This window comes from Stegastes partitus, unplaced genomic scaffold (genome assembly GCF_000690725.1).
Source record: "Stegastes partitus isolate 25-593 unplaced genomic scaffold, Stegastes_partitus-1.0.2 Scaffold24, whole genome shotgun sequence".
Lineage (NCBI taxonomy): Eukaryota > Metazoa > Chordata > Actinopteri > Pomacentridae > Stegastes > Stegastes partitus.
Window position 1 is genome coordinate 299,454 of NW_007577755.1, and position 15,782 is coordinate 315,235.

General features: G+C 40.3%; 3 protein-coding genes across 3 annotated transcripts in view; 2 read left to right on the plus strand and 1 right to left on the minus strand.

Moving 5' to 3' along the window:
• Positions 1-12: 12 nt before the first annotated feature.
• On the minus strand, positions 13-7,594 carry traf3ip3 (TRAF3 interacting protein 3). Its single transcript, XM_008295951.1, has 14 exons — positions 7,442-7,594; positions 6,402-6,854; positions 6,161-6,305; positions 5,983-6,067; positions 5,843-5,870; positions 5,546-5,575; positions 3,574-3,669; positions 2,791-2,862; positions 2,334-2,474; positions 2,103-2,240; positions 1,887-2,022; positions 1,654-1,799; positions 917-1,033; positions 13-574 (listed from the first exon to the last, which is right to left on the minus strand). Exons 2-14 carry the CDS (start codon positions 6,819-6,821, stop codon positions 374-376), a joined length of 1,755 nt encoding a protein of 584 aa, XP_008294173.1. The 5' UTR covers positions 6,822-6,854; positions 7,442-7,594; the 3' UTR covers positions 13-373.
• Positions 7,595-8,196: 602 nt separating this feature from the next.
• atp5pb (ATP synthase peripheral stalk-membrane subunit b) lies at positions 8,197-13,156 on the plus strand. The gene is made up of 7 exons (XM_008295963.1): positions 8,197-8,328; positions 9,114-9,150; positions 9,279-9,424; positions 9,633-9,796; positions 10,031-10,156; positions 11,470-11,649; positions 12,903-13,156. The coding sequence occupies exons 1-7, from the start codon at positions 8,301-8,303 to the stop codon at positions 12,978-12,980; spliced, it is 759 nt and encodes a 252-aa protein (XP_008294185.1). The 5' UTR covers positions 8,197-8,300; the 3' UTR covers positions 12,981-13,156.
• Positions 13,157-14,500: 1,344 nt separating this feature from the next.
• Positions 14,501-15,782, plus strand: part of eps8l3b (EPS8 signaling adaptor L3b) — a 9,836-nt gene continuing 8,554 nt past the window's right edge. Inside the window, exons 1-4 of the mRNA XM_008296722.1 lie at positions 14,501-14,538; positions 15,142-15,257; positions 15,355-15,419; positions 15,510-15,668. Coding sequence (XP_008294944.1) covers positions 14,501-14,538; positions 15,142-15,257; positions 15,355-15,419; positions 15,510-15,668 — 378 coding nt within the window. The remainder of the gene's footprint in view (positions 14,539-15,141; positions 15,258-15,354; positions 15,420-15,509; positions 15,669-15,782) is intronic.

Here is a 15,782-nt window from a genome sequence, read left to right on the forward strand (position 1 = left end):
CGAACAAATCAGTCACATAAAATCTGTCTTTTTAATAATTCTGGGTTGTGCTGCTGACTAAATGAACCATTTACAGTACAAAAGACATTTCTTATTTTTCTCCTGTTGTGACATTTAGACTCACAGTTTTTTAAAACGCTGTGAGCTGCAAACAGCTTGCAAACATTACAAACAAGCGCTGTTGTGTTCACTTGTTTCTGAACATTCTGCACACAGATACTCACGACTTTGTCACTTCACACAGACTTTAGTTCCCAGTCCACAAAACATATAAAATACACAAATATTAGCAAACTACATTCTATAAAAAAATTCTTATTTCAAAACAAAAGCAACAACAACAAAAACTACATGTTCCTGAGCAGTGACATTATCATATCGGTCTAAAACAGCCCGAGTGTCGAGGAGAGGCCATTTCCATGAGATAGTCTTCGATACGTGTCTCTATGTCGGAGTACAGGTCTTCAACTTGCTCCCTGAAGTCGGGATGCCACAACCACAACATGGCAGCTCCTGCTACAGCGAAGAGCAGCAGGAAGATCAAACACAGCTTCCACCAGGAGCCGCATGGCATCTAAACATAGAGGAGGGAAACATGGAGGTCACGTAACGTGGAAGCAGAGAGTTTTAGTCTTTATTTCTGATGTTGTGATGCAGCTGCTCAGGTGGTCACTGCAGCGACAATGAAGCAAATTGCTGCAAATGCATATTGGTGCAGTAAATGTCAAGAGGCTGGCTGACAATGTGAGGGCAAATGAGAGCTTTTGAGTACTGCAAGGGCGTTAAGTCTCAAATTCCCCTACATGCACACACACACACACACACACACACACACACACACACACACACACACNCACACACACACACACACACACACACACACACACACACACACACACACACACACGTTACTCACTGTTCTCCTGCGGCGGTGGCTGAGTTGCCGGAGTTCGTCTCTGCACTGCGACAGCCGGGCCTGGCTGGACTGACACTCCTGCTCCATAGCATGCAGGTCCGACCGCAGCTCCTCACACTGAGCGCGCACACACACACACACACACAAACACACGCACACACACGCACGCGCACACCATATGGAACAAGAACGTACAAATTATATTTAGCTACAACCAACTCGAAATACATCTTGCAGTGCAGATAATCTATATTTATACAGTGTATTTAAAGCAAGAGGTGCCACATGTTTTTTTTTTCACTGAAGTGAGAACTTGTAAAATAAATGTGATCTTTAACAGAATAGTAACACATTTGAAAATATTCTAGCAATGCATATGGAATGTGATTTGAAAAAAAAAACCTTACAAGTGGTAGCTCAGTTGTTTTGTTTTTTGGCCAACAAATAGAATTGGATTTCTCTAAAATGTGTCTGCAATATTTCCAAAACTACATGATTCCCTTGTCATAATCTGAGTACATCTACAACCATTTTAAATAATATTTCCTGATGGGGCCCGATGCATCAGTTTTTGCACCCTTGTAAAAATTGCAAATGAGGAAATATTACTTTTACCCTGACTGGTGCATACATAAGTATCTGATTGTGGGATCTACTTTACTGTAATATCACCTGTGTGGCACCTCTGATTAAAGCTTGTGAAAGCACTACAGTTGACCTTGATGTCGCCGCTTTACCTCTTTCTCCTTGAGCTGCAGTTTCTCCTGAGTGTGCCGGAGATGCTCCTCCAGCTGAGAGTCTCTCCTCACAGTCAGTTGTGGCTCTGGTTCCTGTGACGTCAGAATCTCCTGCATCATGAAATCCTGGCTTTCATCACTGCCATCTAGAAGAAAAGCATTTTAATTAATGAGCCACAAGCCCATAATGGCTTCACACTAAACCTTAACAAAACACAACTCTATTGTCTTGCCTCTGAGGTGCTGGATTTCTTCTCTTAAAGTTTGGTTGTTCTCCTCCAACAGGCAAATGTTGTACTGTAGTTCCTGCTTTTCTTGCCTTAATGACACCACCTCCTCCCTCAGCTCATCCTCTCTGGCTCTGGACAGCTGCACAAGACACACTTGTGGTTTTCACAACCATTTACATTCAAACCTCTGACTATGCACGTTGTCATAGTATACTGTACCTCCACTTGGCTGTGCAGTTGTTGCAGCTGTTCATTACTGAGGTATTGATTCTCCCTGAGCTGCCCAGAGCTCAGCTTCAGCTCCTCATAAAGGCTCTGCCACCTCAGTGCCTCTGCTTTTGCTGTAACTAGCGCTTTCTGTTGGCAAAAATACAACAAACCTTCAAATATCAGCTGCAGTATCGACAATGTATTAAACCAGGTCACCAAAACCACAGTTAGATATCAGACCTGCAGTGTCTCAGCCTTGCTGAGTGCTTCTGTTTTCTCCTGCGTGGTTTTCTGTAGGGCAACCAAGGCCTTCTCCTCATACATCAGTCTCTGCTTCTCCATCTGCACCACCAGTTTCTTCACTCCATCTTTCGGAAACTTCTGTGGGGACACAACACTGCTGAGTTAGACCTTCAAATGATTATGGGGTGAAATGCAAACCAAAACCACAGAGGAGCACATGCAGTGAACACTGAACTGTCACTGCACGGCAGAGTGAAGTCAGAACAGTGAAGAGCAGGACTGGTTGTTTCAGGAACCTTTGGTTTGTTTCAAAAAAACAAACATATATTTATATAAACAATAAGACTGTGTAACTCTAATCAAATGTTTGGTTTATTTCATAAAAATAATCTAAAAACATACTCCTTCTGTAAAATTCCAATATTCTGCGGTTGCTTGTTTAACAGCTTCTTACCAGCAGACAGACTTGCAGCTGTGCCTCCAGAGTCTTGATCTTGTTTCTCAGCAGATCTTCAGTGCAGCGAGACTGTGTGGGTTGGAAAGGAAATGAATGACTGTCACGCTGTAACCTGCAGATGGAACATTAATGGCTCGTGTACCAAAATATATTACAGCATATTGTTTCACAGTGTGCACCCACAGGTGCACGAGGGGAACTTGCAGCATCAGTGACTCTCGATCACAGTTTCTGAATGTGCTGCAAAGCTTCACTGTTATAAGTGTGGAAAATAACACAAGTTGCCCAATGAAACCATACCTGAGTGGAAAACCATTTTCACAGATGAAAAGCCTAAACTATTTCAGCTCAATAAATAAATGTTCAGCCTAAATTTAATAAAAAAAAAAAAACCAAGACACAAAAACAGGAAGCACCAATATTTCCCTTTCATTCATTTCAGTCAGAGTAGCCAAAAGAGAGCTAATGAGGATGCATAGCACCTATAACAGCTACTGATTGGCACACCCTTCCTGCATAAGAACAACAGCTCGTTCTGCAGTAAAAGGCTCGAGCGGAAGCAGGAAGCTCTAAACCACAGACTGCATAGGCCTTCCTGAGGCAACAGCCGTCATACACTGCTGGGTACAGGACTAAGATAAAGAAATGTTCAGCACCAGCAACAACGTGACCTTATCAGAAAAGAAATATGTGTTTGGTATTTGGAAACTGTAACTGCAAAACACCAGGGGTGTGTTTGATGTATGTAAACAGGCCGTGCACACAGATGGGGAGTCTTACTGTCCATATTTTGCTTGAAGAGTTCACAAGGTTTGTCGTGCTCTCCTGGAGGGATGCCAGTTTCTTCTTCAAGGCCTCCTCCCTCCACAGGGCCTCCTGATAGAAAACAAATCACAGAACAGAGATGGCTACGTCAACACACGAATACTGAGCACATCAAAAGACAGCAGGTTTTTATCTAATATGTGAATGAATTGTGCCACTGAATAAGTTATCAGGCTTTAAAGTAGCATCAGAGCATAAAAGTAAAGCAAAACGTTATTATTTTTACATAATGATAGGTACAGTTCTACAGTTTTATTTAGCAGACGCCACAGACTAGCTTAAGTCTGTCAACACGAGCCACCAAATATCAGCTGTTGTTCACACAGTGCCAAAAAATGATGGCAAATTGTAAAATTTAGTGTAACTTTTGTACTAATTGTAAAGTTAAAAATTACCATTGGTTATCAGTAACCGTTGACATACATCACAAGATAATGGTATATGAGTAAAGAAGCTTTATGAAGACAGACAGACTTCAGTGATGTCAGTTACACACCAAAACTCTAGCTCAAGACTGCTAGCATTAGCCAACATTAGCAACCACATGCCAGCTGCTGTTCATTCCAAATCAAGCAGCTTCAGAATATACAAACACAGCAAAACATTTGCACAGTAACAGCCACTGTGTCTACAAATGATGAATTCATTTGCAAAAGCCTTCAGAAAACCCACATTTCCATCGTCTACCTGAGACAATATCAATCAAACTTCAGTTATCTCTATTGTTGTCATGTCATTTCTACAGAGTCAAATCCACTCAACCCTTTGATTGATATTGTCTCAAGCAAACAACAACAACAAAAAAAACGTTTTCTGAAAATCTATAAAAATGGAGTTATCTGTTTTTGCAAATGAACTCTTCGAATGATCCCTCTGTTACAACAGTACATTTGTAAAATGTAATGTGACGCAAGTACAAGAAGCATCAGACAACCTTAAGGAATGTCATACAGCAAAATCTAGCTAATTGGCTAACTTAGCCACCACATGCGAGCTGCTGTTCATTTAAAACCAAACAGTGATGGGAATTTTTTTAAATGTAGTTGTACAACTAAAAAAAGAGTAATGAAGTCACCAATGCCCATCACTGATGTTAGTTAAACAGCCAAAGCTAAAGTTTGCTAACATTAGCTGCATTAGCCACCAAATGCTAGCTGGTGTTCATAACAAGTCAAACAACTTCAGAATATAAAAACACAGCAACACCACATATTTTTTGCTTAATGACAGCCACTACATCTACAAGTGACATCTGACACAGTTGTAAATTTGCAAAATGTAATGCAAGAAGTAGTAGTACAAGAAGCGTCAGGAAGACAGACCGACGTCAGGAATGTCAGGTATACATTAGCTATTATTAGCCACCACGCGCTAGCTGTTCTTTATACCATGCCAAAAAACTTAAAAAATATGTGTAAATACAGTTCAAGTCTGTAACATTTGCTCAGTAACAACTAATCTATATAAAAGCGGCAATGCTGAGATAGTATTACATTTGTAAAATGTAATCTAACAGTAGTAGAAGAAGCATCATGAAAACGGACAGGCTTCAGAAAGGTTAGTTACACAGCAAAAATCAAGCTAAAATCTGCTAACATTAGCCACCACATGCTAACTGCTGTTCATTATAAACCCGGCAACGATGGTAAATTGTAAAAAGTAGTGTAACAGCTATAAAGTCACGAACATCTATCATTAATGTTAGTTTAACAGTCATAGCTAAAGTTTACCAACATTAGCCAACATTGGCTTCCATCGGCTCTTGCTCATATCAACCTGAGTGAATGCCATTACTAATTATTTTTCTACTTTTAATTCAATAAATGAACAATGTGTAATTTTATATTCCTCCAGTTACATTGCCTTGCTTCAAATGATTAAGAAAGCACAGTTCAGGATGGGATTGGATGAGAATTTGTTGGTTTACCTGCAAGTAGTCTGCTAATCTCTGAATATCCTATTAGGAGACAGATAAGAGACATTAAAAACAGTTTTAAAAAATCCGGTGGATACAAGGTTAGCATTAGATTACAAAGCTCAGGAGTAGATTCTGGGATGTATCGTCTGTTTCCCCTCAAATTAACCTGAACTTAACCCAGACCACTCTTTCATTCTGATGCTTTCTGACCCGACCTTCACCCTCATCCTGACCTGTGACCTCTGCCTGCTCCTGAGCCTTGTCATCTAGTATCCACCACAAAAACAACAGCAGTCTGATACTTACTGATTCCTTGACGGTAACAAAGCCTGACCTGCATGGGAGGAAAACATCCTATTAGTTAAACACTGATCACAGTTGCCTCTCAGATTAAATTTGAAATGAATGATTAAAACAGATCTTGGGCAAATTTGAATAAAACTCACTCTGACTGCACACCAGCCTCTCGCAGTATCTTCTTTTGGTGAATCTTTTCGGTTTGGATGAATGTTTTGGTGCTTGTCTTTTGTACTGTGAGGAAAAGGTGGAACAACAGCATTGTAAGTATAAAAAAAAAATCAAGCATAATGTGACAGTCGGTGCTCAAAGTCTTATAAATCTTACAGTTAATGCCGTTGTCTTTTCTATGTGTGCTTTTCGTCCGGTGCTGGCTTGATTCCTGGATGACCGGTATCGAGGTAGATGCTTTCTTTACTGCATGACCTTTCTCTTGCTTCATCAGGGATATCTGTTCTGACCATAATGAAGCCTGAGGGAATGAGAGGAGGAAAAAGCAAAATGCAGGTATTATTCAAAATGAAAGAAAGACTGAACAGGTAATATAACAGTTCAGTACGTGTTTTACCCATTTGCTGGTGCTTGGATCGTCAGTTGTGCTTCTATTTGGTGCTGAAATCATCACCGGATGTCCATTGACAGTGGGGGTACTTTGCATATTTGTATGCAGCGTCTCAGACTTGCTGCTACAAATGTAATGTTTAGTCGAAAACCTGATTTGAGAACGTTTTCTCCTGGAAGAAAGGTCCATAGGCTTTGAGCTGCTCGGCTCTGGGCTCACTGATCTCCTCCTCAAAAACTCCAGCTGCCTTTTTTGCTTTAGTTCTCTCTTTATCAGTGCTGTGTCTAATTCTCTCGTGGGGCTCCGGCACGAAGTCACATTGTTACGTCCTCGTAAATGCTCGCGTTTCTCTGCTCTGACCTCCACCATTTGGTCAAATTCTTTCACTGGGGAGAGCTGTATTCCACTGAGGGAAAGGACGTCCATGGCAGCTCCTCCGGCTGTCGTGCCGCCTCGAGCCTACAATGACAGTGTATCAGAAAGCAAATGACTTCTAATGATTAAATATGTGGCATATAGACAGTTGGTCACCATTTACTGGCGGTAGCTGAAAAGTCCTATTTTTAGGTGTTGCAGGTGCAGTGTGATGGCTTGCATATGGAGACACTGTTAAGTATCAGTTTCTCAGTCTATTAAAGTGACACATTTAAAGAAAACACTGAAAAAATCTCACATCTGGGGGGTTTAAATCTGGATTCCTCAAACACTCCTGACATTTTATTCTCACGAGTCTGTTACATGCCTAAACAAAGGAAACTTAGTGATCTGTAACACCGGGCCGGGCTCCAAATTGATGTGAGCTGTATGCATACAATGAAGTGAAATGTGAAGCCTTAAGAATACCTTTGACATTTAGTAAGGCTCTGTGGAGCTGAGCAGTGCGTTTACTGTCTGAACCGAAGAGGTCGAAGCAGCTCTAGATCATACTAGTACTACAGTTGTCAGCGACAGACAAGGCCCCGGCAACTGTTGACTGAGGCAAAAGTGCAAGGTGATGCAAATGCAAAACGCTGCTTTAGAAACATAAAAATTGTGATAAAGCTTACCTATTGAGCCATCTCATGCAGGAGGGTTCAGACGGTTGAGGAGTCGTCCATTTTTCTCGCTCTACTGAAATAGTGTTCGGGGGTTTTTTTGTCTGTCTTTCACATGTAGCTGTTTCTGTTGAGCATAATTCTAACAGGAAGTGAAGGGAACCACAGCGTCATATGTTCCTCTATCTCACCCGCCACTCGCACCAAACTGATGCCATGCACGGGTGGGCCCCAAGATTACAGACAGACCCAGCCAAGTCTCCCTGCGTGCAGTCTGGAGTAAAACACAGCAGTCAGAGGAGAGAGCTGTGTGTGTGTGTGTGTGTGTGTGTGTGTGTGTGTGTGGCTGCCTTGTGGAAATCTGAATTGTCTAGAATCATTAAAATGGGTTAATGAGGGTGTAAATAGCACCACAGAGCATCAACAGCTTCATCATTTGCTTTAGGTGTGTTATTTACCCCTGTGTGTGTGTGTGTGTGTGTGTGTGTGTGTTTATGCTTCATTTGCTTTAGGTTGACTGACAGGTTAACATAATATTTCACTTTTAATTAAAGCTATGCCAATTTTCAAGAGTGATCAACCCTAAATGTTTGGATCTTAGCATCATGTATCATCTCATATTCCCTCCATTAAGATTTTAATCGCCTCTATTAATCCAAATTCAACCACAGAGGAGTGAAAAGTTGTGTGTTTGCATGCAGCGACATCTAGTGCTCGCCGCTTTAAAAAAAACTCTCGGCTCAAGTCTCGCGTTGTTTCAGGGGGACTTCTCGTGTGGTCCGCCATCCTTGTGGCTCTTTGCAGAAGGGCACGGAGAGGCCGAAACAAGGGTGCCCGGCGTAGCAAGAACTTAGCACTTCATCCTTCAAACATGCTGTCCAGACTCGTCTTGGTCTCAGGTATGCTTTAAACTAGCTTTTATTATGACAACAAAACATTCGTTTCTCTTGCAGGACCAAACTGTCAAGCAGGAGAAATTAAAGTTTAAACTGAATGTGAAGCTGAAGGGTAAAGTGAAGGCCGCACATTGAATGAGACATGCTAATGCTAGCTGGCTGAAGCTAGTGTATTTACAAGCTGTGTATCTACTCTAAAACTGTACCTAGTTTTTTGCTGTTATATTTCTGTCAGCTGTAATTGGGAATGGACCTGAATGGTTTTGCCGTTCCCGCATTTTTAGCAGACATCACTACTGTGTGGCTACAGCTAACGGAAGCTAATAAAGCTAACGTTAGCGCTGCACGTTTGCAAATGTCACCTTATTGACAGCTAGCATTGGTTGATGTTCTACTTTTGCCATCTCCTACACTACACAACCTGCACCTAAAGCATGTTTTTATTCTTGCTACCTTCGAAAACAGTCCATTTGAAACCCACTTAATTGCTACCACACACTGAGTTATATTGCGATAGTTAAATAGCTGCATCTTTGATCTCTTTTGGTATTGAAAGGTATATGTATCCACTTGTCAGTTATTTAGATATTCTTTATCTAAACCTGTGCAGCCTAATACAACAGGTATGCAGTTAGTCCTGCCCTCATCAAGGTTACAGTGTTCAGCCTTTCAGTGTATAGTGCAAAGTGTTAAATAATCAAGAAAGCAACAAGTAAATTAGGTATTTACAAAAACAAGTAGAAGTCAGACCCTTGCACTTAAACACATCTGTTTTGTGCTGTTTGCAGGCAGTGCCCTGAAAGGCAGTGGTCCCCTTGGAGCTGGGTATGTGTCTCTAACACAGTTTTTCATTGTACTTGTAATACCTACTGCACAATAGGTTTTAGCCATAAATGATGTGAATTCAGTGACATGTGTCCCTCTCAAATTATTAATAATGTTGTCCCCTACAGTCTGGTCCATGCTTCCCGCTCCCTGCACACATCGTCCCAGAGTCTGGCCCCAGTACCCCCTCTTCCAGAGAAGGGTGGCAAAGTTCGCCATGGCCTCTTCCCAGAGGAGCTGTTTCAGCTTCTGTACCCCAAAACTGGAGTCACAGGTCTGTCATAGAAGCAACACTTAAAGTTTAATTTCTGTTACATAAATACAGTTTCTTTTTTGTGCACAGAGTCTTCAGAACCTTTACTCTATGTTTAAGAACCACATTCACAATAATCATTTGTTCAAAAATAATCTGCAGCTTGAATATCACTATTATTGCTGTTATTACTAATCATGAAAACTCTCGCTTCCCCCCTTCCCAATAGGACCCTACATGCTGGGAACTGGCCTCCTCGTCTACCTGCTATCCAAGGAAATCTACGTCATCAACCACGAGACCATCGCTGCCATCTCCATAGGCTCCGTCATCGTCTATGCTGTCAAGAAATTTGGTCCAAGTGTCGCAGCTTTTGCTGACAAACTGAATGATGTAGGCTGCTAGCCACACAGATTTGTGTTTTTACCTTTTTTTCCCCCCTAGCTAGCAATGGAATACTTGAAAAGATTTCCTAGATTGTATGATATGAAAAAGGATTTTTTTTAAAAGAAATTAAATATCAGACTTTCAGATCAGGCCTCTTAGGTCTTCTGTTTTGTGCACAACCTTTGCAAGCACTTTTGTAATCCTGTCATGTGTTTTTGTTGTTTTTTTTTCTCCCCCCAGGACAAAGTGGCCAAGGCTCAGGAGGTGAAGGACCTCGCCATGACCAACCTGGTTCAGGCCATTGAGGATGAGAAGAAGGAACAGTGGAGAACAGAGGGAAGATCAATGCTCTTTGACGCCAAGAGGGTAAGCAACACTGACCTTTTCATTTGTATTTCCTCATGTCATCAGTAATCAGAATTTACTGCTACCTACATATTTACATGTTAAAACGCATTGACAGCTGCTGCTTTTTCCTCCAGTTGAATGGGGAGTAAGTCATCTTTGACATTTGTCAACCTCTACTGGCAACAAGTAGAAACTGCAACAACATTGTGGCGTTAAATGAATGAATACGTGGGGACTGCTGTGGATTCGGGGAGCTTTGAGATACTTGGAGTAAACTGAGCAATTATGTTGGAAAAATAAGAGATTATAAATACAGAAAAGGTAATCAGAATAAACAGTGATCTATACAGAAGACAAAATAGTTAAAAGTAATAACTATAGAGTCAAGACACCAGTATTAATGTGGTTTAATTATGTCCAAGTAGACAAATAAGTAGTTGAAAAATAAGTAGCAGGTCAAGACCCTACAGTGTGATTTATAATGTGAATATGAGAACATTAAATATTTTTGGCTAAAAACCTTACAAAATTATATAAAATACAGATTTACCCGACTAAATAAAATCTTAAGGTTAAGAATTAAGTATTATTAATTATGGAGATTTACGTGACTAATTTAAAAATGAGACCCTACAAAGCTATACATGGAAAAGTTTCCCTACACTACATTTCTGTTCTACAATTCAAACTAAATTGCAGAGAGAAATTCACTTCTACTCTCTTTAGATATCAGCAGTCTGTGCAAATGCTTTAGGCATCAACATGAAAAAAGATTTTTTTTAAAATAATGCCATGAATAGTTTTAATTCATCAGTTAACATTAATATGAGGTGCAGTAAAGATTAAGAAAATAAGTCAGGTGTTTTGGTGTGACTTTTAAAATAGCTCCAGTGCTCCTAGTTGCGTGATGTGATCTGAAGATCAGGCTCTGTGGGGTTATACAACGTGTTGCAGGACTCATTGTTCCTGAAGGCAGTTCTTTATGACTCTGGTCTAAGCTTGGATTCATTGTCAAGCTGCAGAATTTATTTGGTTCTGATCAGGTGCCTGGTCATCCACTAAAGTGCATAAAACCGTTTCACAGTACTGCATGTCTGACTACTGAGTTTTGTCAAGTCTTGACTGAAGTAAAGTTTACATTATTATGTTTAACGATTATTTTATGTTTTTAAAAGAATTCTAATTCAATGTCTGAAGCTTAAATCGACTTTTAAACTGTCGTCATGACTTAAATTTTGGTACGATGTTAAGAGCAGGTAAAAAGAGGGACTTTAGCTTCAGTGTGGACCAGATAAAACAGTTACAAAGACGATCTTCTCTTTCCCTCTCAGAACAATGTGGCCATGCTGTTGGAGACCAACTACAGAGAGAGGCTACACACGGTGACCAATGAGGTGAAGAGGCGCTTGGACTATCAGATCGCCCTGCAGAACCTCCACCGTCAGATGGAGCAGGAGCACATGATCCGCTGGGTGGAGAAGAGTGTTGTCGGCAGCATCACTCCTCAGCAGGTCAGTCCTTTTTTTTTTTTTTTTAATCACAGGCCTCCAGATAAGTGATGACTCTCAGCTGAGGTGTTTGTCTATGCAAAGAGTGCTTTGTGTGGCAGTATGTTGTTGTTTTTAAGACCCAGTTTCAATTAGCATCTTGTTTTTATGATCAAGTAGTTTCAGTGTTGTCTGCTTCCTTTAATTGGCTGAGTTTAAGATCCCTGATTAAAACATAACCCACTGTGCACCATTTCACCACAAACACTTTTCGAAGGTGCTTTTTTAAATATATCCTTCAGATATTATTAATCATCTTTGAGGGTTTTTCTTTTGTAACGCAAAACATGAAATATTAAAGCATACGTTAAACCCACATGTTGTTGCTTGTCTCTCAGTCACATATTTGCTCTTATATCACATTCTTTGAAGTGACGAACAGGATTTTCTACAACAGTTGGCATTTTTCAGACTGTCTTTTGAGCTCCTTATTATCTGTGACGGATAACTTTCTGGCTACATGACAGATAATCCAACTGTCCGGTTATGCTGTAAGGACATCAGGAGATATGTTGGATTTTTTTTTCCCCCACTCATTATGAACGTTAAAGCCTACAGAAGCTCTCAGTTTACACTAATGAAACATTTTAAGGGTTACTACATGCTATAAACAGCAGGCCATGCAACATTAAGGCCACAAACAGCTGGTAGTGCCGCACACTCAGAAGAGTGTTTCGTGTCACTCTCTCAAGTCAAAAGAATATCAATGTTGTAAATATAGTTCCTTCGTCTTCAAATAAAATGCAACCCTACAATTTATCAAACATTCTCTGGGGGGTGACCCAGTGCCATGCCAGGTGCCCTCAGCAGCCAGACTTACTCCTCTGTTGTATTTCTCCACATTTCATATCTATTGTAACTGTAATGAAATACATGTGAAATTCATAAACAAATCAGTAAAAAGAATTCCGTTAATAATATTATATTTAGTTTTCTTTGATCATGAATTTTCTGATTTAAAATTAATATAAAAATGGGCTCATTTTAGACTCAGTTTGTAATAAATTGTAATGTTTTTCATTTAGGCAAAGATTTTGTCAAATAGAAAAAGTCTTGTATAAAAAAAAAACAATTTGATTGCAATTTTTGACCACAATGTTCTAAGACTGACAACATATTGTTTGCTAATCAGCTAGCAGGTCTGTTACCCTGACACTTGAAGCCCTGTTCTTACTGTTTTGTATGAGTTTCATATCTGTGTTTTCTTTGTTTTTCAGGAGAAAGAGAGCATCGCTAAATGCATCACAGACCTGAAGGCGCTGGCCAAGGCCACTCAGGCCAAAGCTGCAGTCTAAACTGTCGTGGCTCCAGAGACGGCTGCTCTAATTCCCTACTCATTGTCCCAAGACGAGACGCCACCTTTCTTTTCACAATAAACTATTTCCTCTTAAGGATTGTCTCTGTCAATACTTTGGGTGTGTACAGTATTTACACGTCAGCAGATGGTAAAATAAATGGTTCTCTTATTCAACTTCAACTGGTCCTTGAGTTTTTCCACTTGGAATGTTCTTTTCTTTCTGTCCACATTTTGCTTCACCTTTGCTGTATTTATTCTGGGACGTCACTCTTTTATAGCCATGTTAGAATGGGATCGGGGTAGATGACTGCACAAGTAGAATATTTTCCAGGGCACTTCAGACCTTTGACCGCCTTGAAGGAGGTACTGTGAAGCATTTCTAAACCTTTGGACTCATAACGAGCTACAGATCTGCTGCTTTCCACCTTACGTTGCGCCAGGCCCACCCTCTTGAGCCGTCATATTGTTGCACTTTGATCCTGGTGCTGTCAAGCGGATGTCAAGGAAATTTTCTCGTAAGTTGAGTAACGAGCAGATGCTTTCTGCTGTTGGAGGTGTTGGGACTAAATCCTATTGAAAGAAGGGAACGATGACACCGGAGCTGAGCTGACGCTGAGAGGTAACAACTGGATACTGAATTTATGTTAAGATCGTGATTGGGGTTATAATCGAAGGGGTTAAATAAATGTTTAGTGGTGGCAGCGTTGTGTCCGGTTTTGAAATCAGTATGTGTTTGTGCTTAAAGAAAGTGGATCATTGTTGCCAGGAAAACTCATCTTACATCCTACATTAAGTCCAGGAGGTACGGGACGGGTTAAAGCTTGACACTTAATCTAAAATAAACTGTAGTGACGATGTGTGTGCCCACAACTGCTGTAGGTGTTTGTGCTTTAGATTTATGTTTCGACCAATCAATGCATAAGGCAGGACCTGCTGCGAAGGCAAAACATTATTAATCCACCAACTACGCTGGTCTGTTTAGTCATGCAGAAAAGTCCTGAAGATAGTTTAATGGTCACTGAAAGCTTTTGCTAAATTAAACCTTGAATTTATTACAGTTCTGGTAACTGATTAACGGGGCAGTGCACTTGTTTTGCTCTATTATTGCCTCTGCTTGCTTATTCAGCTTTGAAGCAACTCTACAATGATGGGTGAATTATTAATGATAAAACATGTTTTAGGAGAAAACTGCCTTTAGTAACGTCAGTCATGTAGAAAAATCATGAAGTTTACTAATGTTAGCTGCCTTAAACTAAAGGTCACACCAGCAGTTAAACCACTGAGTGAGAATATGTTTAATGTTTTTAAGTTATATATTCAAGATCTGTAAATATCCAAGCTGGTTAGAAGAGATGTTTTGTACGTGACATGAAGAGTGAATCCACACGGTTGTCTGTTGTTGTGTTGGGCAACACATTGTGCCACTTTGTCAGCATGAGACATGTTTTTTTATTCCAGGTTGGAGCGACTTTAAAGTGATTCTTACCAGGCTGAAGAAACACACTCCGTGGATTAATCATGTATGGAAACAACAGCCCTTTCTCCTATTCCCCAAGGTCAGTAAAAGTTCTTTTTAAAAAAAGTGAGAATATAATAAACTTTATTTATATAGCACTTTTCAAAACAGGTTTACAAAGTGCTGTACAGATTCATATGACACGTACAGACCAACTGAGTGTCTTTTAATGTCTCATTTATTACACATCTTCTAATTAAGGTTGAACAAAAAATTGAACCAATTACAACAACAGGTAGAAATTAAAATAAAAGTACAGAAACTCCAATAAAACAAAACAGGACGAGACAGCTTGGTTGTCTTCAGCAAGTTTTAGTGACTTTTAGAGTGTTTAGTCTTTAACTATCTACTATGTATGAAATACTAAAAGTGTAATTTCACTTTCAGCTTCATTAGTCAAGGATTCATTTGGTTTAGCGATTTGAGCTCTATTTTTTACATCTTTACAACACCTGACATAACCGTTCACACCCTTTCACAATAAAACCCAACTGTGATTAGGTCACTCTGCAGCTGATTCGAGTCATGGGCTGTGGATATCTTATCTTAGACTGACGGTTTTATTGATATGTGAGGTGCTCAAGCCGTTGACTCATGTACCCCACTTGCTCTGCTTGATAAATGACCTTTTATTATTCTTCAGGGGTTTCTCACAGGAAGACTTTAGTCTGCAAAAACGGGGTTTCCAACAAGATGACTTCAAGCCTGCTCCACAGCATAGAGACGACATGTCCAGACCCAGCGGAAGAACCATATACAGTATGTTCACGTTTAAAAACAACAACAAACAAACATCTCTTCTCTGCTGATATGCTCATTGTTGTGACTGTAATAAGTGTTTATTGCTTTACATCAGTGCAGAGAAAAGAGTACTCAGAGAAGCTGAACAAACATTCCGACAACTTTCGCTACAGAGTGGAGGTAAATGTACAGCAGCATGGACGCCTGCACATTACTAACTAGACACCCATTAGCTCTCTTCACCTCTGACCCTCCTCTCTGGCTCCACAGCATCTCTTCACCTGTGAGCTGGACGGCAAAGAGGTGAAGTCAGTGGTTGACTGCATGGTCAAGCTCAAGAAGGTGGACGCCAAAGGTCGTGTGTGGCCCCAAGAAATGATCATGGAGGCTCAGGGGGGATATCTCATACTCAATGACATCGAGACCAAGGTTGGTAGAATAATTAAATTGTAAATCTGGGATTAGAAGCTGCATTTTTTTTTAGATAACTCCACACTGTAAAGACAAGAAGTATGTAAATACCTGAATATTATACGCAAATGT

What these genes read in the sequence shown, in the direction of transcription:
- traf3ip3 (XM_008295951.1), bottom strand. Translation starts at nt 6,821, where the DNA reads ATGGACGTCCTTTCCCTCAGTGGAATACAGCTCTCCCCAGTGAAAGAA. An exon ending in AAAAGACAACGGCATTAACT is followed by an intron (nt 6,068 to 6,160) that starts GTAAGATTTATA and finishes TTTTCCTCACAG; the next exon opens with TACAAAAGACAAGCACCAAA. An exon ending in GCAAGGCTGAGACACTGCAG is followed by an intron (nt 2,241 to 2,333) that starts GTCTGATATCTA and finishes TTTTGCCAACAG; the next exon opens with AAAGCGCTAGTTACAGCAAA.
- atp5pb (XM_008295963.1), top strand. Translation starts at nt 8,301, where the DNA reads ATGCTGTCCAGACTCGTCTTGGTCTCAG. An exon ending in CAGACTCGTCTTGGTCTCAG is followed by an intron (nt 8,329 to 9,113) that starts GTATGCTTTAAA and finishes TGCTGTTTGCAG; the next exon opens with GCAGTGCCCTGAAAGGCAGT. An exon ending in CCCCAAAACTGGAGTCACAG is followed by an intron (nt 9,425 to 9,632) that starts GTCTGTCATAGA and finishes CCTTCCCAATAG; the next exon opens with GACCCTACATGCTGGGAACT.